This window comes from Dermacentor variabilis, chromosome 1 (genome assembly GCF_050947875.1).
Source record: "Dermacentor variabilis isolate Ectoservices chromosome 1, ASM5094787v1, whole genome shotgun sequence".
NCBI lineage: Eukaryota > Metazoa > Arthropoda > Arachnida > Ixodida > Ixodidae > Dermacentor > Dermacentor variabilis.
In genome coordinates, this window is record NC_134568.1 from 211829982 (window position 1) to 211855628 (window position 25647).

Sequence of the window (25647 nt, forward strand, 5' to 3'; positions counted from 1 at the left end):
TGCATGTAGTTGAAAGAATGTTCCCCATCCACTGCCACGGCTGTGACTCATGCTGGCTAACACTCTTACAGCACAAATACTCCCACATAATCCCATGCCCCCACATACACAAATACATAAGAAAGTTGATGGGAGAATGGCTGCGAAGGCACCTTAATAGTAAAGCAACACACGCATAATGTGGAAGATGTGGGTTCAGATCCAGCCTGTGGCATGTTGTCTTTTTGTCTACTTTCATTTCCCTTTTTCTTATTATTTCTACGTTTGAATTAAAAATAACAGTTAATTGCCCCTATGCTTTCCCTGGCTTCATTGTGTGCTTCGCATGGTTGTTCCACTCAAGAACCATGTATGAAAGACGTTCCAAACATAAGTTTCATCCTTTATTTCCACATGGAAACTTTTTTTGCCAAAAAAAAAGAAATACACCATGGCATCATGAACTATACACCTTGCACTATTTTTCCACATAGTCACCACTGACATTGAGACATTTGTCATAGTGTGCAATCAGTTTCAGGAAACCACTGTGGTAAAACTTGGTGCCCTGCGATGCAAGGTCTGAGACATGACCTCTTCACCATATACAATCTGTAGGCATTCATGGATGACGAACACACTAGTCCCACATGTACATTCATACCGGATAACAGCACGCACTTCCATGTGCAACCACATTGTCGGCACACGTGTGTCTGTCATTGTGATTTGTACTCGACTAACCTCGGGCACGCTGGTCTGCTGCTACTCTCTCTTCTTTGGCGCTCTGCGCATGCGGCATTCCTCCTCCGCTGATGCTCCTTCCGTTGTCGAACCAGCAATGGTCATGGATTCTTACGGTGATTGTTTGTTTCACTTGGTGTACCATCTTCTCTTTAAAAAAAATGACAGAACTTACTTTTGAAATGTTCCTTGTAATAAAGCAAATAGATCCAAACTCTTGGGTAGGCATACCTTTTGCCTATTGTAAAAATGTGACTGCTGATGAAATTGCTGCTTTATATTGATTATTGCTTGGTATGGAGTAGGTCTACAATTGCTGTTAACTTATGTTTAACTACTTTGGACTATTGTTGCTTGTTCCTTCTTTAAAATGTGTGAAAGTTTCACGAGCAGTTTATTTGACAGGTGAAATAGCCTTTATGTGGTGATAATACAGTAAAACATTATATTAGTAAAGTAACCAGAATGCAACTAAAAGGATATTTGCAATGTTATGGATAACTAAGGCCCACACTAGAACCTTAATTTAGGCTATAATAAACCTTGTCACTCTATGAAACCTTTATTAGTCCATGAAGAAAGGGCATGGGTGTAAAACATTGGTTAATCAGCTAGCATGAAGCAACCTTGTTACTTTAGGCAGGTGCACTCAAGGTCAGAAAAAGCATGCAAGCACTGGCTGTTTCTAGGGTCCTCGAGGTCAATATTGCCTAGAAAACCATCAATATGTGTTATGCATCTGTAGCTGACACCATGAGATTGGACATCAGCCAGATGGTCACTGTCAGAGGGCACATTTTCCTTATGTAATGGCACCACTAATGTTATAGTTGTTTGTTATCGTTGTGTGTTTAGGTCTGGCTGTTCAGTACATCAAGCATTTTTTTGTCATAGAAGCCATAGCAATTCATTGTGGACTGACGGTTATGTCTGCTGTGTGTGGAATTATAGGTGCAGCTATTGCCTGGTTGAGCAATAATGAAGCTCAGGTCGTAGGTAGCAGTCGTACTTCCAAAGGAATACTAAGGAGAAAGGCTGCATCAATTCATACTGAAGGCCAAACTTTGTTTGAATTTTGCATCCAGTCTGTGGCACAATTTCACCATATTTTTTTTTTATATATACATCAGCCTCTTTCTTTTTTTCTGGTAAAGTTCCACCCTTTGTGTGTGTACCCTAGCTTGGTAACCAAGCCTCCACTCACTATTTATTACACTCAACTATTTGCTGTTCCAGAACTGCAATCTACCCCCCCCCCCCCCCCCCCCGATATGCTAAACCTATTACTGCTATTTAGTCTCCCATAAATCCACAATCAGTTGCATCTCCACTCCGAATGACCTTGTTGGTGATATTTTAGAAGATTGGTATGATTGTAAAACTTGATATGTCACAATCCTTGTATGGATGTGCAGTTGTGCTTAGTTTGGTAGTCAAAAAATTTTCTTTCACCTAACGTAAATAATTTGGCTGTGTTTCTTATATTGTTATGTATCCCTGCTACGTTATCATCTTGTGTTCTTGTTTTTGATAAATATGCAGGTTACTTTAGATCAAGTATATTATGTGCACAGTTGGTAATTTGCTTCTTTCTTGCATGAATAGATTGCATTAATGAGTAACACAGGTGAGTCTTCAGCTTCATTCACAAAAGGTCATGCAGTTGCACAGTGATCCATGTTGACAGAGTTGATATGTATAAGTTTTCATTTTACAGTGAAGCTGTATACCTCTACCATCCAAGGAAGTTTTCGTGTCGTTGTTGGTGGAGTAAGCAAAAAACTCCCCATATGTAGGCCGATCCCGGAGATAGTGCAATGCCGGGCCGACCTGCGGCGGAGGTGAAGCAGGCGTTGAGCACTCCCCACACGTGGGCCAATTCCAAAGATAGTGCAATGCCGGGCCAACCCGCGGCGGAGGTGAAGCAGGGATTAAGCACTCCCCATATGTGGGTTGTTCCCGATGATAATGCAATGCCGACGCGACCCGCGGCGGAGTTGAAGCAGGTATTAAGCACTCCTCATATGTGGGCTGATCCCGAAGATAGTGCAATGCCGGGCCAACTCGGGACAGAGGTGAAGCAGGCGTTAAGCACTCCCCATACGTGGGCCGATCCTGAAGATAGTGCAATGCCGGGCCTACCCGCGGCGGAGGTGCAGTTCGCCATTAAGGGACCCACATACACAGCTTCGCTGGTCATCCTTCACAGAGTGGAAGGGCACTAAGTTTTTTAATCTCGTGGAGTATGCTGCAGTAGAGTTGTTAGTGATGAGAGTTCGAAGACGTTCAGCATGAAAGTATAACCGGCATGACTTGTCGTTCACACTGCCCTGTTGAAAAAAATATCCATATGCACCGTAACTCCCACATCCAGTAATCCCGTATGATTTGAGACTGTACAGGGTCGTTATATAAAGCCACTACTTTCATATGGGGTGTTATGGTACGCAAGTCTTTTCAATAGGGTGGTTCTGCTTTCTTTGTGAACGCTCGTGGAATACTTGACGTTTCTGAGAATAGCTGGCAGCCACGTTGCATGCATTTGTGTTTACTGTTCACAGTGCAAGCAAGCAGGTATTTATTTCTGTGTGGCTCCTCATAACTCTATAACCCATTCTTTTCTAGATGGGGAGCCGATGCCTCTACAGATGTACCTCCAGGTGGGTAAGGAAGCAGCTGATGAGAACAGTGCCTCCATGGAGGATGTTGTCCAGGCAAATACTGGCACTGCTGTTGCCATTGTTACTCCTGATGGTGACGAATCGGATGCTGATGAACTGCCAACGCCTGTGAGTGTGTTTCTTTTACTTGGTTAAGCTGCTTACTTTTGCAGGATTGATCTGGATTCATGTAAAAAAAAACTCCCTCATAATTATCTAAATTGAATGTATCGAATCAGAGCATGCGACTGTCGCTCTCCAAGTAAATACGTCATTCGCTGTCTCAAGTGCGAGAGAAAAAATTATACGGATCCCACACACTGTGGGAATCTATGTAAGCGAAGCTTTCTGGGCTGTTTGCTTTGACTTATTTATTTATTTTATTTATTAGATACTGCCAACTGCCTCTTGGCAGTCCAGGCAGGAGTGAGGGAGTACACAGTCGGCGCTGCAAGTCAAAATTACAAAAACATGAGTTACAAGGAACCAGGAAAAAAAAAAATGCTTAAAGATACAAACTATTGCGTCGGGAAAGGCAGCATGTACAAAATTACAAAAATAGGAAAATGGGGATTCTAAAACGAACACGCTTCATTGCAAAGATTGCACGGCAGGCACAAATAATTCAATCGAGGACATACAAGCGACTTCTTGCGGTAGAGCATTCCACTCTGCTATAGTTCGAGGGAAAAACGAGAAGCGATAAGCAGTAGTTTTAGTCTGTGGCATCACGATAGTTTTGCTGTGCTTGCGTCTGGTTTCTGTTGTTTTATTAAAATTGATGTAGATGTTGGGATACATTTTTGTTTGTTTATTAACAATGTTAAACAAAGTTTGTAGGCGATGCAGTCTACGCCGAAATTCTAGCGATGGGAGGCCAGACCATGTTCTGAGATCAGTGATCGAGACTCGTCTACTATAAATATTATACAGTCGCCGACCATTTATTCCTACCTCACGGGGACTGTGGAAATGTCAAAATAAACAGGTGTCCAAAAAAGCAGATTAAGAAAAAAAAAATGAAATCCTTTATTTCCACGCACTTATTCGGGCTTGGCAGTAGGCTTGAAGAAATCGTGAATGCGCCGTTGCACGCTGTTCCGTTTACGCGCAGTCAGATAAGCCTGAATCTCGGAGAGGGTCGTACAGTCACTGTAGGTGGCTGAAAGCATAGTCACTGCTTGTACACGCTCCGCACGCGACGGCAGCGTAGCACATGGTGCGTCATCTTCCGACTCAAGAGTCATCGTCCGGCGGTGCAGCAGAAACCTGACGAATGATCTCGCCGTCGTCGAGTTCTGCGCACATCAGTACAGCAGTGTCAGCACCTGTGAAACTGTCAAATGAGACGGTGTCCGGAGTCGCAATGCAGCCACTGCGCAGGTCTCGGCAGGACATTTTCAGCGTCAGTAGGGAGCACATCGGAAGGCGATAAATCTTGGGCCTCCCGGCACCCACTTGCCGGCATTCCCCAGCGCAGTCTGCGCGGGCACTGTCGGCGCCATTAGAGACTTGACGCGATGTTTCCGTATGCCGCGTTGGATCACCGAAACCTCGACACAGCACACAAAGCAAACACCACCGTGTCGACACCAGTCACCCAAACGAAAAAACGTGGCCTGCTCGCAGAGTCGTGCGCAAAGAAACAAATCAGCTGCTGGATTGTCTTGACATGGCTTACTAAGCTGAAACCGGAACTGCTGCAGAGCCACTCTATCGAACCAGGCAGAAATGATGATGAGCGGGGATTTCCAGTAGCGCCACTTCGTGGGGCAGCAAGGAAGCTCCGTTCAAAATAAAAATGGCGTTCAGCAAGTCGAACCATGCACCGGTCAGAGTCTGTGCATGGTGCTCTCGACCGAGTTGGCTCAAGGAGTGTCCAAAAAATCAGACAAGAGGTTGCAAGGTGTCCGAACTATCAGCAGTTGTTATACATTATGGTCTATGGGGAGAATGGCGGTGCCGCGAAGCTGACCAAATAATCGGGCACGTCCGAATTTTTGGAGTTCGGAGAATCGGTCGGCGACTGTAAATAAATCTAAGGGCTTTCTTTTGCACGCTTTCAATGTTGTTGACACCGGTCTTTGTGTGGGGATCCCACACAGCATCGGCATATTCAAGCAGCGGTCTAATGAGTGTCATGTAGGCAGTGAGTTTAGTCCTACTAGTACAATGTTTGAGCCGGTGTTTAATTAGCCATAGCTTCCTTAGCTACGCCGAAACGACGTATTGGACATGAGCGTTCCAGGTTAACTTCAAGTCAATGACTACACCCAGATACTTATATTTGTCAACGGTCTTAATTGCTACATTATTGATTTTACGTGTACAAATTGATGGTGATTTCTTTCTTGTAATCATCATTTGAGTACATTTTGAGGCATTTAAGTTCATACGCCAGGACTGACACCAATTATCGATTGCATTAAGGTAATCCTGTATAGCAGTCTGATCATGGGTTGATTGAATGTTGTGGTAGCAGTACAATCATCAGCGAAGAACCGACATCGTACCGGGGAATCAAAGGAAAAGTCATTCAGATAAATCAAAAAGAGAAGAGGTCCAAGTACTGCACCTTGCGGTACACCGGAAAGTACGGGAGCAGGTGAAGAAGATGAGTTTCCTATACGGACATATTGTGTTCGATTAGTTAAATAAGAGTCAAGCCAGCAAAGAACATGTTCATTTTTCAGCGCACATTGTAGCTTGAGCTTTAGTCTTTGGTGACAAACACGGTCAAATGCTTTCTGAAAATCAAGGAAAAGCACATCTATTTGCCCGCTGCAGTCCAGCGCTGCCATTACTTCATTGGTAATATGTAGAAGCTGAGTAACTGTTGATAGGCCACGCCGAAATCCATGCTGTTTTTCTGAAAAAAGCTATTGTTTTCCAGAAAGCTGCTCAAGTGCTTAAAAACGAAGTGCTCGATCACCTTACTAGCGGTGCAGAAAAGCGAGACGGGTCTGTAATTAGTAATACATGTATTGAGTTTATCTCCGGACTTATGAGTGGGAATTATCTTTGCTGCTTTCCAATCGTTAGGAAGAACACCTTGCTTTAGACTTTCGTTAAATATTATGAACAGATACTTTGCGCACCACTCCGCATATCTAAAAAGAAAATTATTTGGTATGTCATCAGGGCCAGCAGATTTCTTTATATCTATGTTTAATAGGAACGAAAGAATACCTTCTTCGGAAGCAAAAAGGTCCAGATTTTCGCAGCCAGAACCTGAAAATTCTAGACTATCGTCTTCAGTACCGCGTAGAAATACCGAAGCAAAGTACTCATTGAATGCCTCCGCAATATTCTGCTTATCACTGGTCTCAGTATCATTCAAATTTTGGTGACCGGGTCCTTTTTCTCGGTTATGTGCATCCAAAACTTTCTTGGGGCGTTAGATAAAAAATAGTGTAGCTTAACATTGAAAAAATGGTACTTCGAGTCTTTTATTTTTTCCCTAAGTTCGGTACGCATTGACGGTAGCACAGAACGATCGACACAATTATTGGGGCGTGACAGGCATTTTAAGTGGCGCTTTAGCTGCAGTATGTCACAAGTGATCCAAGGGTTATTGTGGGCCATTCTGTTGCATTTTGTTGGAATGTACCTGTGCATACATTCCCGCACTGCGTCCTTAAAATGCAACCATAAATCATCGACGCTGGTTTTTTGAAGAAAAGTGTCGAAATCTTGCTCTAAGTAGTCGAGTACACTTTCATCAGCCGCTCTCCCAAAATCCAAGACTTCTTTCTCTGGGCAACGGATAATTTTTTGCTGTAGATTGCTTTTAAGCAGAATCGCTTCATGATCTGATATGCCTGGTAAAACTTCTACAGTAAATCCTGTTTCACTGACCGCTTCAGAGATAAGAACAAGGTGGAGGATAGTTCTTGAGCTTGAAGTAACATGTGTAGGTGTTCCTACTACTTGTTTTAGATTAAAAGAAAATGCCAAATCGAGCAGTACTTCAGCATGCTGACAAGAATGCCGAGCACAGAGATCGTCCCAGTTTATCATCGGTAGATTAAAGTCCCTGCATAAGATGATATGGAGTATAGTGTTTACTGTGGACGTAAAGAAAATCATGCAGCGATTCCAAAATTGAGATATCTGCATTCGAGGCCTGTATACTACACCAATAAGAACCTTACATTTGAAAGACGGCACTATAATCCAAACCATTTCAGCAGAAGTATTGTGTGGAATGGACGTGAATGGGATGCCATTTTTTATTATGGTCGCTACACCACCCCCTCTCGAGCCACGGTCGTGGCGAATTACGTTGTACGAGCTGGGTATTATGTCAGAATCAGGGATAGCATTGTGAAGCCATGTTTCCGTTAGAAGCGTGATGTCAGGATTGTAACTAAGAAGTAGGCTTTCGAGGTCATCAGACTTGTTCACAACGCTGCGGGCGTTAACATTCAAAACAGTTAGCGGACTGAAGACGTGGGGTAACTCAAACAAATGAGATTTAGTTTTACTTTCGTGCTGTCTTTGACTGGAATTAGACTGGCTATGTCAGTTTGCTGCTGAGGGAACTGCCCTGTCCAATGCCTCGTCCCATCTGAATGTATTGCCATTGATTCTAACCTTGTCGAAGGATAGAAATACTTTGTCGCCTCTGTCTCGGTTTTCCTTTGTCCAGGTCCAAAGCTTTTTTCTTATTGATTGGATTCTAGGAGAGAAGTCCTCTGAAATGCTGTATGGAGTGTTCTTGAAAGCTTTACACTCTTTCAGTATTTTTAATATGTCTTGGTAGTCTGCTAGCCTGAATATTATGGGGCAGCATTTGTCGTCCCTAGGCTTCCCTATTTGATGAGCTCGCTCAATTGAAACATTTGTAACATTTAGTACGCTGTCAAGGATTTTTGTCGAAACCTCTTGTTCCAAAGATTGGGATGCTTCTTCCTTCGGTTCCGGTAAACCATACAGTATTAAATTGTTCCTTCAGCTTCGGTTTTCGAGGTCATCTACTTTTAACAGTAGGCTGTCAACGGTTTTCTGCAGGTCATCTACCTTGACTGTGTAGGTCTTAACAGTAGTCGAAATATCCTCCACTTTTCGGTCAATGGAAGCTAACTTATCAATGCTTTCATCTAGACGTCGGTTTGATATGGGCCACACCTTCTTTAAGTTCTCGCAAGTCGTCCATAATTGTTTGCAGCATGATTTCAGTAGAGGGGCCTGGATTCAATTCAATGTCCCTGCAGGAAGCTAGTAAGTCCACAAAACAATGGTACACATTTTTTAACGCATCTATAAACGGCCGTGGGCACGGCAAGAGCAAAAGACACACATCGTCACTACTATAGCCAGAATCATGGCGGTAGTCTCTCACCTGTATCAAGAACAAAAACAGATTCTTTAGACGCATGGTTCCAAAGCTCTCGCCGGCCCACTGGTCGACTGCCACTCTTGAGTTGCTTTCATACTCTCTGATAGCTACCCGCCGTGGTTGCTCAGTGGCTATGGTGTTGGGCTGCTGAGCACGAGGTCGCGGGATCGAATCCCGGCCACGGCGGCCGCATTTCGATGGGGGCGAAATGCGAAAACACCCGTGTGCTTAGATTTAGGTGCACGTTAAAGAACCCCAGGTGGTCAAAATTTCCGGAGTCCTCCACTACGGCGTGCCTCATAATCAGAAAGTGGTTTTGGCACGTAAAACCCCAAATATTATTATTATTATTATCTCTGATAGCTGTGACGTAGCGGATGGTGGCGCTCGATGTCGGTCCAATGCATCGTCCAGCTAATTAGTGCGTCGTCACCACGATAATTAGTGGTGATGTGGACAGCAAATGTTTCATTTCTTCGACGTTTAGTCCAATACGAGAATGGTGAGTTGATGCTAAATGTTTCCTTGCGCGCACCATTGCTGTTTGTCTACGTAGTCCACAGAATGCACACCGAGACGTGTTTGCTTGAGGCGTTGCTGTCCGTCATTGTTCATAACTTCTGAGAGGGTTAAACATTGTCATTGTCTCACATGGCACATCGCATTGCGGCAGAAGTGTTGGCAGTATTATGATGCTGTATGTGCCGAAACCACAATTGGATTATAAGGCACGCCGTCTAGTGGCAGACTCCGGATTAATTTTGACAGCCTGGTGTTCTCAAACCTAAACCTAAGTACACGAGCATTCTTATACAGTTAAACCTCGATATAACGAAGTCAGTAAAATTGGCAATTTGCTTTGGTATATCGAAATTTCGTTGTATTAGAATTTAACTTTTTTCTTTTTTGTACAGTTGCCAATAAATTTTTCTTACACGGAAAGGGCCTGCAGAACATTCCGAATGATTGAGCAATCGAAAAAATTAAATTTGAATGAGAAAACAATTGATTTTGATAAATTTGGGAGTCGGCGATGAATGATATGGTTTCATGCCACAACGACGATATCTTCATATCCGCGGTACGAATTAAGCGAAGCTATCCACGCTTTCGCGTGCTCTCTGCCCCTGCGGCTGATAGCATCGCCTGCACTGGGACGACACTGTCAGGAAAAGCGCCGGCAGCGAGGAGCGAATGCTTTGTCTGCCTCTCGCTCCAACGGGTCACCGAAACTAGAGATTACACAACCTCCAATACTAAACGCGCAGAAAGACAGCTTACATGGTGCCACCCTGTCTCGGCATGCCCACTTTTTGCACACGTGGCAGAATACCTCTAAGAAAAGGTGTGCGGCTGCGTATGCGTTCAGCTGTGCTTACAGTTATGCACAGCCACGGCAATGACATACGCCAACAATGTCGCCTTTTCTCTGTCCCGCTCTTCCCCTTTGTGTGGGAACTGCGAATGAAAGGGGGCAAGCCTGTTATTCACTTGTTTTGTGACTGCATCGGTTCTACCAATACCGCCCGTTCACTGTCTCTTCTCCCTGCCCCCTCTCTACCATTCCAACTACCTCTCCTCAGGACTTTCGCGTTAGTAGAAGGGTAAGCACTGCAGTTTCTGCGATGCTTATGCAGGGGGTCACGGATAACTACAGCTGTCAAGGGGGTAATGTGACGACGTCCAGGGAGCTCCAGAGGGCATTGTGCGCATGCTACTCAACGGCAAGGCTCAAACGAATTTCTTGCATCGCCTTACCTCTCTGATACTCTCCTTCCAAATATGTACATACTCTGAACCACTCCAGGAAACGGTGTGCAATACAGCAGCAGCGGCAGCAGCAGTGGAAAAGTCTGAGGGAGAGGCAAAGAAAGCTTCGCTTTAAAAAATCAGACATAGCATTGAGAACACCATTCTTAGTGATGCTGAGAAACAGCTCAAGGCATAGGTGAAAATTACTGCTTGCTATGCGTATTCTTATTCTCAATAAGTGAATTCCTTGCTTGTTTCTTTTCTCCACTGAAAATAAATTCGTTTGCAGTCGAACCTCCGTATAATATATTTATGTAATTAACTATTAAATATGAAGAAGTTAATATAAAATTTGGTTGGTCATGCTTGAATTCAGTGGAGTACTCTCCTGCTACTTTCGAACCCAGATATACCAAACTTGAAAGAAATCATGAAATAGCTTATATACGATAGATCATTCAAAATTTGAAATATGCCTATCTGAAGCTGGAGACTTCCATACATCTTATCTAACACCTCCGCACATCTCGGGACAGTTTCCCGAAATCATGAAAAGCAGGAATTTACCAATTTGCTTCTCCAAGGCCATGTTGAACATACAAAAGTTTACTTATTTTTCGCAAGTGAATGTCGCAAGTCGCTCATGCTACGGAATGGTCCAGGATACCCTTTGCTGCCTTGTCAGAGGCACCCCATCTGCGTTTATTTCGCATAGACCTGATCGCAACTTTTTTTCCCACCAATATCTGCATGTATGCTTATAATGAATATCGGATGTAACGAAAGTATTTTCGTAGCCAATGTGATTTTGTTATTACGAAGTTCGACTTATCATAAATGTATCCCAGAAGTTAAAGTTCATTGTAGGCATGTTTGGGTATACAGTCGAACTCACTTATAACAATATTCAAGTGCCACGAAAATTCTATTGTTATAGCTGATAATTGTTATAATTGGGTTGCATGAAAAAACAATCAAAATAGAGGGATGGTAGAGCTGTTCTGAGAAGGCTCTAAGGGTGGGGAGGTCAGTGCCCCACCCCAGCACCCTCCTCCATCAGGCTGCTGATTGTGTTCACTTGTTTAACTGTCTTACTCTGCTTCCTGCATGCTCTGATCACTTGTAACAAGCCGCAGCTGTTGGTGTTCAAGAATGGAAATGCAAGTGGGGTCACAGGCTGCAAGTGACATGCGGGCTCCGCTGAGGCATCGCTTCGGTGGCCCCAAAAGGGGCCCTTTAAAAAATGCAGAAAATTTGCCGCGGCATCCTGTCAGCTTGAGAAATCCAGAAGAAATGCGACTCACCACATACTTCTCACTGGCTTGCACGAGAAAACCCCGTGTCTGTCAGCCTTGCTTGCTTTATGCGAAGCTTGCCGACATCCTTCTCCAAGGCATCCAGGTGCTCCACGTAGTGCAACGCAAGGTCCCTCGTGAAAACGAAGCCCTGGGCGAACTGAATCATCTGCAGGACCTCCTGCGGGGACAACGTTGAGAAAGCCTGCCCTACCACCATCATCGCTGCTGTCATCACTGTCACTGTCTGATGCAAGCATGTTCACGACAGTCGCCTCATCAGTTAGAAGTTCTGATGCTTCTAATGCATCGTCCACATTTAGAAATGTTTAGGGTCCTGCAGCAACCTCGTTAACTGCGGACCAAAGTTCAGCCACTGAGAAACCGCTAGTAGAGGACCTCTTCCACCTCCTTATAGGCACCTTGTTGAATGCGTTTACGCTTGTTGTCTATTCAGTAGCTTTCTTTGTCAAACTCCTCTGCCAAGCGGATGATTGTCGACACTGTTGGTTGCGATAGTCCATACTTATTGACCAAGTAACTCACTTTTTTTACCGTTCTTGTAGTCATTTACGATACTGCCCTTTGTTTCCGAATCTGTTGTAGTGCACTTTCTTTTCACCAGCAACATCGTGCATTGCCGATGATCGGCGGGCAGATCAGCCATCTTCCGTTTCGGCGGCGAGTGAAACGAGGGTGAGAAAACACGTGGCCAGGAACGACTTTAATTCAACCAACAAAGATAAGCACGAGCGATTCAATAAATACATTGGCATAACTGTACAGAATGCCATAGAATGCGGGGCCAGCAAGCAATCTGAGAGCAGCATAGAGCTATGGGCACAGCCCATTTGTGTTCAGAGGGGGGAAAGGCAACGGGAAAGAGGTTGGCGATGCGAAGAAGGCTGGAAAATGAGCACTTGGCAGCCGTTAAAAAGGTGGGCGATCGTACAACTGCTTGAATTTCTTTTTCTTTTTTTTTTCTTTTCACGGATTTCGCATTTCATTACCTTTTGGCAGGAACACCCAGCAGCCAGATTTCATTATTATAACCGATAATGCAGCATGGTGGCATTGTAGTAAACACGTTATTTCGCCACAGAAAACATACAAACATTGATGGTGCAGCAGATTCTCATTGTTATAACCAATATATTGTTAAAACCGGTGTCGTTATAAGTGGCTTCAACTGTATCAAATTACCTGGCTTCGTCATGTATTTCGTCAAGTATTTGGAAGGCAACAGCAACATTTTTCCTACGGCATTTAGGCGAGGATTGTTGTTTTCCCTGCAAAGTGACGTCCTCGTAAAGAACTCACCAGTCCACGCCAAGTACCTTGTTCCCCCAGCACTGCGTCCAGAAGTACTGCACGCCCTACATGACGATCCGACCACTGGGCACCTTGGATTCTCCCGGACGCTATCGAGAATACGGGAATCATATTACTGGCCGCACCTGATTGGCGACGTCGCCTGTTCCTGCAAGACATGCCGAATCTGTCAGTGCCCACGAGGCCAGAAGGATTACTACAACTGACTGAGCTCTTTTGGCGACCATTTCAGCAGATAGGGATGGATTTGTTGGGACTCTTTGCAACGGCGACATATGGAAATAAGTGGATCGTTGTGGCTACCGACTACCTTACCCGCTTTACCAAAACGAAAGCTCTGCCTAAAGGTAGTGCTGATGAAGTTGCTAAATTCCTCGTTGAGAACATCCTGCTGCGACATGGGGCCCCAGAAGTCCTCACCACCGACAGAGGAATGACCTTCACTGCAGAGCTCACCCAAGCAATCTTGCAATACAGCCAGACAAGCCACAGGAGGACAACTGCCTACCACCCGCAGACGATTGGTCTTACCAGGCGGCTGAACAAGACCCTCGCCGACATGCTTGCATTGTACGCATTGGTGTCGAGCGCAAGATGTGGGATGCCATCCTGCCATATGTAACCTTTGTTTACGACACGGCGGCGCAAGAAAAAGTGCAGATCGTGCCGTTCAAATTGGTTTACAAAAGAAACCTGGTGGCGACTTTCGACACCATGCTGCCACATGTAACCGACGAAGAGAATCTCGATTTGCTGCCTATCTCCAGAGTGCCAAAGAAGCCCGTCAGCTTGCCCCTTGCCCGCCTGCGCATCAAGAATAGGCAGAGGACTGATAGCCGACACTACAGTTTTCGACAACGTTACGTGGAATACCAGCTCGGCAACTGTGTTTGGGTCTGGGCTCCGATACACCGACAAGGACTTAGTGAGAAACTCTTACGACGCTATTTCAGACCCTATAAGATCAGCCGATGTATTGGCGCACTGGACTATGAGGTAGTGCCAGACAGCATTTCGCAATCACAGAGCGGCGCTGTGCACAACCTGAAGTTGTCCACGTGGTGCATCTTAAGCCGTTCTATGCCCGCTGACGAACTGAGGGACTTTCTCTGTTGCTTTATTGTTGTCGTGTTTTCTTTATTATGCTTGGTTTTGTTTTTGCTTTCGGGTTTGTAGCATCATGATGGTGCTTTTTATGGGGGAGGTATTGACACGTGTACTTGTTCATGTTTCTCAGCTGACCGCTTTTCACCGTTATCGCTCAACGCAGGACTCGCCCGCATGTATCGGAAGTTTGTCGAATGTTATCAATGGTTCTATCCTCTGTCTTTTGTCACCAAACCTTGTGTGATCTGATCGTATATGCGACGCAGATTGAGTAGTACTTCTGGAAGACATGCTTATACATTCGATGGCTCAGGTATAAAAGCCGACACGCTTGACCTGCTGATCAGATTTCCACCAATCGCCGACTGTGTTCGCCACTATCATTGTCCTTTGAGTGTAGCCTGTTTTTCTGGGCATAGGTTCACTCAATAAAGAGTTAGTTTCATGATTCACAGTTTTGCTACTGTGTTCTTGACCATTACTACCACATGACAATATTTAACAATTTTTTGTGCATAAGCCTGTTCATTATAACTGGGTTTTACTGTAACATAGGTATTTTTGTATTATATGTGACTTCATCATAACAAATTTACACTGTATTCTAATACCAATTCCAATTAATATGATTTGTTTCTCTGACTGCTTTCTCATGTGTATCATATTTGGAGCATTTTGCACTCAGTTTGAGATTCTGAGCAAAATGGAATTTAAGGGAGAATGCAGAAATGTACGGGGGTTTTTATGTTGTATGCGAGCATTTCGATGAGGGCAGAATGCAAAGCACTCGTGTACTGAGATTTGGTTTTTTTTTAAAAAAACCATAAGAGGCCAAAATCAATCAAGAGACATCTACTATAAATTATAATCTTATAGTCCCTGTATTGTGTTGGGATGTTTAGTGATCCTAATCAATTAATGAATCAATCATTCGGTCAATCATGTGTTGTGTAAGAATGCATCTCAGCACATCTCTTGTTAATTTATAGGAGTTTATTAATAATTTATAAGATAGCTTATCGAAGAAATGGATGTCCCATTCCTCGAACATCACTTAATGCCTCCAGCTAAGCTACTACCGCCCTGGGAGTGGCAGGTGATGTATCCTTTGTAGAGTTCACAAAGCACGCTCCTGACCTCGAAATTGCTATGCATTTCCGTGAACTTCAGTCGACGTACTGCTGTTCCGAATTCTACACACACGCGTCAAAATCACATTCTGGTGTATCTTATGCTGCTGTTGGTCCCTTTTTTTCTAAATCTGATGTTTTGAACCTCCTAACGAGTATCTTCACTGCAGAAGCCTATGCTGTACTGTCTGCAGTAAAGCATATAAAGAAATTAAAACTTGACAGAGCAATAATATTCACAGACTCGTTAAATCTCGTAAAAGCACTGATCTCTTTACAAAAGTTTACAAATACGGTTTTCATTGAACTTTACTCACTCTTATGCAGCATTTATTGATTTTATAGACATGTAATAATATGCTGGGTACCTGGCCATAGAGGCATCGAGGGTAATGTACTAGCTGACAAAATGGCCACATCACTCACATCACTAGCTATTAATCCTACGGCTACTGTCCCTGTCACAGATCTGAAGCCTTTCTTACCTAAAAAACTGCGAGACTACTGGCAGCGCATGTGGGACGCGGAAACAAATAATAAGCTCCACGTGATAAAGCCACAGTTAAGATTCTGGCCCTCTGCAACAAAATCACGCCGAACAGATGTCCTATTCTGTCGTCTCAGAATAGGACACACATTTGGTACCCATAATTTTCTACTCACTGGAAATGACCCTCCAACCTGTGGTATATGCGGGGAGAGGCTCACCATTCTCCATGTCCTCCTGGAATGTGGGGAAGCCAAATGTGAGAGAAAGAGACATTTTTCCTTAGCATACCGGCAGCACATTCCTCTTCATCCCGTAATGTTTCTCGGTCCAGAGCCGCTTTTTAATACAAACACAGTCCTAGGTTTCCTCAGAGATGTTGTCTTACATGTTATTTGTCCCATACATTCGTAGCGCTTCCTCTCTGCAGAGGATGCCACTGCGATAGTCGTACTGTATAGCACGTGCCTCCAGGCCCTTGTGTTTCAAGGGCTCTGGTGAGGCAGTTGTGCTGAAGCAAATTTTGCATCTTTGATGGCCTGTATATCCTATCATTCTTTCGCACTGCAGTGTAAGGCTTATAGTACCCGTCATTAGTCATCGCCATAGTCTTATTGCACGTAGATTTTACACACTTTACAGTGACTATTTTTTGGGCCCCTTTACAGCCACGTCACATCAACTTCATAAAACCCACCACTCTACAGCGAAATCACTAACACTTTCGTGGCGCTCTTTGGCCATACCTGGCCCTTGCACCAATAAAAACCACACATTCATTCATTCATTCATTCATTCATTCATTCATTCATTCATTCATTCATTCATTCATAAACTTTGCACAGAAATTTTCATCCTGTTGGTCTTTCCAAGTGTGAAAAGTCTTCATTGCATTTTTGGCCAGCAGCAGTGCGTGTGTGAGAGCTAGCATATTGAAGTAGCATATTTGGCAAGTGTATGAGTATTTGGTTGGCAGAAATGCGATATGGGGGAGCTTTAATTATACATTGGGCACCTCATTGAGATGTTGGAAAAATTTTGTGTTCTGCTTTTTTGCTTTTGTAGGTAGGTATTGATTTCATAATTGTGGTATGAAGCCTCAATACCTCAATAGCATCACCAATAATTAATTACTACACCTTTTATATGGCCCATTCTAAACACACATCAAGTGCAGTGCAGCTTTGGGTGTGAAAAGGAGACTCATCACATTACCAAAAGGGGAGGTGGCAGTCGCATACTGTCACCTACAACTGGAGAGCCCACTAGTCGGCCCGGTGCAATGGTTAACCCATTGAGGGTTTTTGCCATACATGTGCAGCATCACTCTTGTGTTTTATATTTTGTGTGTATTCAACACCACTGGTTGTTGAGAGGTGCTGCCATCTCTGTGGAGTTTCCCAAAGTGATGTAAAACTGTGTTTCCACTCACTGGTGCACACAGCTCGACTTGCTCATCTTCAAGCACATGATCATGTGGTTACGAGCACGTCGTCTACTACCTCCGAGGCCTATGTGGAGGAGATGCTATTGTTTTTTACAGCCGCCGCTGTCGTATTTCCAGAGGCCCGGTGCAGTCACAGTTCAGAGATATTAATCAGTTTTCTTTTTCTTTGCCTGCGCTTGCAGTTCACATATTCCTGTTCACTACAATGCGTGCAGTTGTGATTTCAGTATGGCCGCACGCGGTGCCTCTTCTTGCTGCGACTACTTAAGCGTTTCTTCCTAGTCATTCCTGACGCATTTTTTCTTGCGATGAAACATCTTTTTGGGACAGCAAATTGATAGCCATAAAATTTGCTAGACATTTTTCTTGGCGTCTTACTGTATATCATATTTGTGTGTACTGTTGGTGCGAGTAAAGCGTTTTTGAGACAAAATATTGTTTGCAAATAGATTATTGCGGTATTTGTGAATTTTCAGGCATTTCCTTCTACTGGAAATTGCAGTGAAAAAATTGTGCAGATTCTACACACTGTGGGAATCTATGTTATGCGAAGCATACTCCAGTCACCTGGCTATCTAGCATTGTTTGGGGTTCCGCAAAAAGATACTAGGTGTTTCTGCAAATTGAATAGTTGTGTGTGATGACAGTGGCATGACGACAACATGTAGACGATCATATGACAGCAATGGCATGATCTCTATGAGAGCTTTTCGACACGAGCCCATGACATGGCAATTATTGGGTTCTACACGAATTGTGATGTCATCAGCGACTATATATTGTACAATTGTACGTACCTATGGCTATTTCATGTGGTGTATGTTAAAAGGACGACGGCATGTGTACTTCTGTGAATAAATGTTAGAACTTGGGCAATCATGAAGTCTGTACAACGTTGTACAGTATTTACTTAGCGTAAGCTCCTATAAGGAAATACTAGGCAAAGTGGGTCAGTGCCAATGATGGTGTATCAGTGTATCATGGCTCCTCAGAGCAGGGGCTGTCACAAGGAAAGACGACGACTAAGTGGCACATGGTGCTCGCACCAAGATAGTGCAGTCTAATATGGCACCTTGAAGCATGAACTGTCACAAGGAAAGAAGATGACAGTGGCATGGAGTACAAACACCAAGTGTTTCAAAGCTTTGGTACGCGAGAAACAGGTGTGCAATCGTAGCCTAATGGTTAGAGCACTCGGCTACTGTGCTTGACGGCAGAAGTTCGATTCTCACATCAGTCACACGTTATTTAATTATTCTTAAAGTAAGGCGAGTCAGCAACCTACCTTCTGCAATGTGCCAAGAATGAGTGAAAGAATACTTCGCATTAAAAATTTACCACAGAAACCCGGTTTTCGAAGAAAAAAAAAAATCGAACCCCAAAGGGTGAAAGGCCATACAATGATGGTGTCGTTGAAAGGTGCCAAATCAGTTTTTCCACTTGTATGCTTCTCTTTGAAATGCAGGGATACATGCTCTCCCCTCTTGTTCTGTTGAGTGTTGAATGGAGTCCGCTTTCGGCAGCATGGTCATAGTACCCGTCGGTGGTGTCTGGTACTGTGAAACCACAACAGGTTTTGATAACATGATGAGTCTCTTATTTTTACATTCAAAGCCGCAGTGTACTTCTTGCACATGTTGAACTGGTTGCATTAAAAGGTAACATATTTATTTATTTGTTGTGCTCTCTAGAATTGAGGCTCCATAGCGTAATTACTGGGTCAATGGATATGCAATAAAGCAATAAATATGAGCCAATCTCTGTGCTCCTTTAACATTGTGGCCACACGTAGAACTGAAGTAAGGTGTATCTGGCACTTCCCTGCTTCTTAGCAGCACCACTAATATGATGTATTGTGCACCTGCTCATTGCAGACTGTTGTTCGACGTGTAGAGCGAGTGGAACGTCTGGAGGATTTTATGGATGTGGTGACTACGTATCACTGCAAGTTCTGTAGCTTCTCCTGTGCCTGGCGCTCTGGACTTATGTCCCACTTCAGGAGTTGCCACGTGGCCCCATCATCAGGCAGCAGCCTCGATCCCATTGAGCGACCTGTTAACAGCAGACCCACAGTAAAGCCAGCATCCAAAACTGCCCGAGCAGGCAGCAATGCAGTGGCTTTTGCCCTGACTACAACGGGTGAGAACCTACCACGAGTGCCCGCTCATGGTCAGGATATCCAATTTGTCTTATCAATAAATTTTAAAGGATCAACAACAAATTATTATAGTACCCCCCCCCCCACTTCTCTCTCTCTCTCTCTCTCTCTCTCTCTCTCTCTCTCTCTCTCTCTCTCTCTCTCTCTCATTTTGCCTTATTGTGCCAAGTGTGCCATTCAGGGTGCCCAATCCTGGATGGCTATGCAGAACGTGCTGGGGAACATTTTTTATATGAACTTTTTATTTGTAGTCATGATCGTGTTTATGTAGCCCTATGCTGAAAGGTTTGGTAAGCGAATGCAATAGCGATTGCACTCTGGCATGAGAACAACTGACTACATAGGTGACAGTGGCCGCAAGAAAGTAACATTTTATCACTGCAATCATTATGTGGCTCAGGTTTTCAAACTGTTGAATTATTTCTACAGTAATATAATGGGTGTTTCATATAACTTATACCAAGCTTTTTAAAAATATGCGGAGACGATTGAGACCTATGGTATATTGTTCATCTTCTTGGTTTGCTTGGTGTTACTTCTTGGTTTGCTTACATCTTTTTTGGGTAATCTGCTCTGATAAAAATCAGAACCATGTAAGACTTGTCAAAACTTGTAGCTCCTGTCGAGGACATTCCCCATCACCCTTTTGCTTTCTATATGTAGCCGAAAAATACAGCATGCCCCCCCCATGTTCGCGATCAGAAGAAAATGAGACTTGCAGAATATACCTTCACAGAAAGGAAGCTTTCATAACAAAAGCAGGGCTTTGATGTTGCCATTCGTACTTCATTGGTTACAGATGCCAAGCACACTGGGGCAGTATTCTTGAGCGATCACATTTAGAGATACTGACATCACTTTCACGAGATTTTGCCTGTTATGTGACTCTTCATTGAACTTGTCAAAGTGTGTGGCCGACAGCGTTCCTGGCACTGTGCACAGATAGCAAGCTTGGCACAGCGCCAGAGACGTTGATGGCTATGTAAGCTGATGCATCTGGTGCTGAGTCATGCGAAATTCCACGAAAGTGATAGTTGATTGCCTGAGAATGCTGTTCTGTGTAGTCATAGTTGAGCACAAAATGAGCCCACAGCAATCTTCATGGAAACATGCTCTGTCACCATCTTGTGATGGCAATGACACTGCCTCTGACGGCTCTGACGGTAGGCTGTTACCAAAGCCACGAACGTGATTTTGATTTCGTATCCAATTGTAAAGTGCAGGCGATTTTCGGACCCATTTTCCAGAAAAAGAAAAGATGTGCAGTAGATTCAGGTAAATACAGTACATATTTGGTGGCAGAAACAAGTTCCAAGTAGTTCTGCAGGTGCATGTATGGCAGTGATTAAACATTCGAAAAACAAACTTTTTCAGAACAGAAAGTGGTACCTAGTATCGCTCTGGAGGTGCTGCAACCTTTTGTGAAGTTTAAAAAATTTCTTATTGTGTTGTGCCACCCCATGGCTTTCTCCAGAACTGATATTTTGCTTCATTCTATGGTGGTTACCACCATGGTAGTTAGGAGTATTCTGAACTTTGCCAAGTTTACTGCTGCGTGCTCTTGCTTGGACTTGCACACTTTATATACAGCATTCTCGTGCATGTCGTTTTGAGTACTGGGCATTGACAAAACTGATATTTATCTTGTTTTTTTATCACTCAAACCATGTGAGGTGCTTTCCTGCATGACTTTCCTGTAGGCGTGTGACTATTTTGTTTACAGGTGAGCACACGCAAGATGGTGATACTGTGATGTGCATGTCTCTTTTACCAAGATGTGTACAAATCTCATCTAGCGATCGAACATTTGGTTACTGTAAGTTTTTCGTTTGCTTCATGTTTTTTATGGGTACCCGCCACTGAGTTTGCTAGTAGACGCTCACATGGCATGCCTCGCTATTGCTATATAAGCACATGCCTGAGGCTGTATTCTGTAATGAAACACTTAATTTCCCATTCATGTGGTCCTTCATCATTGATTCAAACATCGCTTGAAGACTGCCGCACCACCCTCTTTGCTGGGATTGCCCCCTTGGCACAACACATTATGAATTTAAAGAATGAAATGGAGTTTAACAAAAAATAGACCCTGGTTTTAAACCTATTTAAAATATAAAAATAAGTTGTATGAACTTTAATACATTTGTAAAAATATTATGCTAGTTTATCCATGTATTCAACAAAAAAAGTATTTGTAAATCCGCACACACAATATTTTGTCGCTTTAATGTGACCAAGACATTTATTTGTTTTTTTCTGGAAATAAGTCTCTATAAAGAATTTAAGTGAGCAATTAATATATAATACAACTTTGGGGGGGGGGACATTTTTTTAATGTTACCTTCAAAAGTTAAGAGTATGATGTCTCTTTAGACTGTTGACATCCTGTTCGATTCTATCGATATAGAGCATATTTGTGAAATTTTCACCACACTCTAATCACACATTTTGGTCATTTTGTCCCTTGATGTGCCATTGAGAAGTAATAGGATATCTATATTCAAAATGTGAAGCGCCATCTGTCGACTTGCAGCAAAACGCCATCTGTCATCTTGGTTAAGGCATGACAAAACAAAACTGTCCGCTCTATAGCATGGGTACCTGCATAGCTGCTGCTTTCACCTTTGTTCTGTGGTGTCCCCCCACTGCTATTTGCTGCTAAATGCTAAGCATGGGCAGGGGTGGAACTCCTGCACCAATTGTGCCATTTTGATACAAGCGCAAATTCCTGCACCAAGCTGCGCCAGAACGGCTTTGGCATGTGTGCTCCCGCAGTGGCCGTGAACAGCGAGCGAAGTCATTCTCCAAAAAAAAGTGTAGCCATTCACATTCCGCACACTGCGTGACGGCGCCTCCCACACAGTTTCTCGTAATTTTTTCGCTTATAACAGTGAACGTAACAGCGCTTCTGGCAAGGGGCTGGCATGCACGCGGTTGCTCCCACATTTCGACACTGTGGTCAGAACGGCCAGTGCAACTGTATTCAGAGTGTACTAAAATACGGTTGAGTGGGCCGAGCAGTGCGTCGCCCCCTAGCTGAGGTGCAAAACAACAAAAAGTAGGCTGAAGATGCCATGAGCAAACTAGATATTAGGGAGGTGCATACTGCAGTGTGTTCAATTGGCTGGCGTCTCTGTCCCCAGTTTCGATTGCAGCTCTCTGGGTCCGCGTTGAGATATGGTGAGCCTAGAAGTTACATATTTTTCCGCTATCATCATGAGCGTCGGCAGGGGAATATATAGTTCAATCGTAGTGCCACCGATGTTTTCGACTTTACAGGAAAGAATGTGCCGTGTCAGCCGCTCAACCCACTCTTCCATGTTCTGGTACACTATAGCTACAAAATGCGCTACACATCATGTTGTACCTGTCGTAGGGGATGTTACTGAAATGCCCTTGAGCCTAGAACTTGTTAGAAGTCTTAAGCAGGCGAAGAACAAGTACATAGTAAGGATTGATGCAGAAGCAAGTTTAGAGTCTCTAAGCAGAAGCAGCCAACAAATGCAGGTGAAACCAGTTGTCAAGACAAGGTCGCAGAAGAAAAGAAAATGTTAGAAGAACAAGTGGCTGCAAGCAGGGCACTCCTCGCAAGTGCAGAAGAGATGATTAGCACAGGAATGCAATGTAAAGATATGGTTAAAGTTCAAAGTGGCCATACTCTTCTAACAAAAGGCAACTCCAGCCTGGAGCTTGCCCTCTCAAAGCTTCGAGAGGCGGAAAAACAGATATAACGCGAAAAAAAATTATGCATTAGGTGCTTTCAAATCGCCATAGTCTACTAGAAATGGCTTTCAATAAACCACAATAATTCACTTATTCTGGCTTCTTTGTACATTCTGTTGGTGAAGCACATTTCCAGGCATTTCACCCACACTGTTGAGACATTAAAGAAACATGTATTTATAAACAACGACCTGGACTACTTTCCAAAATTTCGGACTCACTATTGCAGAATGCAGGTATTTGGTGATTGCTACCACTGATTAAAAATCTACTGGCACTATTCTCAAAATTTGCATGCACCAGAAGGTTTCAATACCGGGGTAATCTGCTCCAAAATTCAGATTGGACTGCTCCAAAGTGCTTCAAAATGAAATTTGACCCGCTCCCTATTGCTATAAAATGAAATTTAGCCTGCTCCAAGTTTCTCAGAAATGAAATTTTGTCTCTAAACTGTTCTAAAATGCAATTTTACTTGCTCCAAAAATTGCTCAAAATGGCTTTGGGTAGTCCCAACCCTACAAGGGATCCGTGGTAACGTTGGCAACAACCTAGGGCATCTCTCTCTCTCTCTCTCTCTCTCTCTCTCTCTCTCTCTCTCTCTCTCTCTCTCTCTCTCTCTCTCTCTCTTTCTCTCTCTCTCTCTTGTCAGCAATGGCCATACAAAATAAGCAAATAAAATAAAATCTTTTTTGCTAAACGGTGACCAATGCCAACAATGTTGTGCACCTGGTGCTGCATTTAGTGCATAACAGCAGCATTTAACTTGCATCTTATTTCCTCATATCTTTACTGTGACTAGCATAATACATTTTCCCACCTCACCTCTGAAAAAAAAAAAAGATTCATTGACAATTACGATACTCCCTAATGTAAAATTTGAGCGCAGCCCTATATGTGTTTTCATTGGCCGATATATTGAGAAAAAGAATTTGAATGAGGTATGTAGCTGAGACAGAGCAGTGTCGGCTTTTATAGATGACTCATCGAAGGTGCAAGTGTAATCGCTGGTGCCGCATGGCTTCCAGAGAGTGCTACACAATTTGTGTTGCAACCCGCCGTGGTTGCTCAGTGGCTATGGTGTTGGGCTACTGAGCATGAGGTCGCGGGATCGAATCCCGGCCACGGCGGCCGCATTTCGATGGGGGCGAAATGCGAAAACACCCGTGTACTTAGATTTAGATGCACACTAAAGAACCCCAGGTGGTCAAAATTTCCGGAGTCCTCCACTACGGCGTGCCTCATAATTAGAAAGTGGTTTTGGCATGTTAAACCCCATAATTTAATTTAATTTAGTTCGTGTCACACATACAATCAGATGATGATACAACCATATGATCACAAACCATGGCAATCGAAACAAGCGCAAACGAGACCAAACCAAGGAAACTAAACAAGCGTGAGCAAGAGCGGAAAGTGAGCTTTATTTAAATTTGTGCTCTAGAGCAATGCTAGCTGCCATACGAAAAGTTGTTAAAATTTTCACTGTGATTGCAAGATTTTTTTTTTTTTTTAATGTGAAGGCAGTGCTTCTATAACAACATGCTTTTAAATTTGAAAGTGTTTTTAAGCATTTTAGCGACTAAAATATTATTTGCAAATGGAATAAACTCCTCACTGGTTGAAACAGCGTACATATAGGTCTAAATTTTTTCCAGACGAAATGTAGATAGAAGGAACTTCTTAGAAGACAAAGCAATGCTCACAAAAATTATATTTCAATTTGTACTGCAAGAAAAAGAGACACACTTTGATGTGTAATTAGTGCAAGTGTGCAGATGGAGCATTTATAATCCCATTTATTCACTGAAAAATTGAGACAGCTCATTAAAGTTCACTGAAGCAGGTATTGCAAAGCGAGGGAAAAGAAATAGAAGAGTGGTTACAATATCACTGCAGATTACCACTGCTTATCTTCACATAGAAGCACGCCGATGATAGAGATCGACACAGCCTGTGCACTTTTCGTGCTTCACCACCCACTGTGCTGCTGTATCATATATGCATTCATTTTCCTACTTTCTTTTGGCATTTAATACTCTTGTATTTCTTTCTTTCCGGCTCTGCTATTGAGATGCTGCTCTAGTAGCTCTAGCCATTGCTTTGCAGGATTGCTCATATTGTTGTGCTCTGTTTGTAACCGGAGAATTTGTGAACTGTGAATCCTCAACCTATAGAAGACACAAAAGCAGTGTGAGAATTAATCATTTTGAGTGAGAAAAAATGCACGCAACATTTTATTGTGTGAAAACTTGATACATTGTGTGGCGAACAAAAAATAAACACCACATAGAACCAAGTCCTGACTTGTACACTTTCACTCAAAATGAGAATTTAACACGAGCAGAGCAACCACAGTTCTTATTAGTTGCATGCATGGAGCTTTACTATTAGCTGTGATGATTAACACTAGTTCCAGTGCTTTGATATTTCACATGCGAAACATTTTCTTGCAGACATAAAGAATCTGGGGCATTGTATTGCACTATAAGGTT

The 25647-nt window shown here is 43.3% G+C and overlaps 1 protein-coding gene across 5 annotated transcripts in view; it reads left to right on the top strand.

The window, feature by feature from the left end:
- LOC142592456 (uncharacterized) overlaps window positions 1-25647 on the top strand; it is a 155918-nt gene that overhangs the window by 46993 nt on the left and 83278 nt on the right. For all 5 annotated transcript variants that reach the window (XM_075704008.1, XM_075704010.1, XM_075704006.1 and 2 more), the window contains 2 exons: window positions 3349-3512; window positions 19149-19413. In XM_075704008.1, the coding sequence (XP_075560123.1) occupies window positions 3349-3512; window positions 19149-19413 (429 nt within the window). The remainder of the gene's footprint in view (window positions 1-3348; window positions 3513-19148; window positions 19414-25647) is intronic.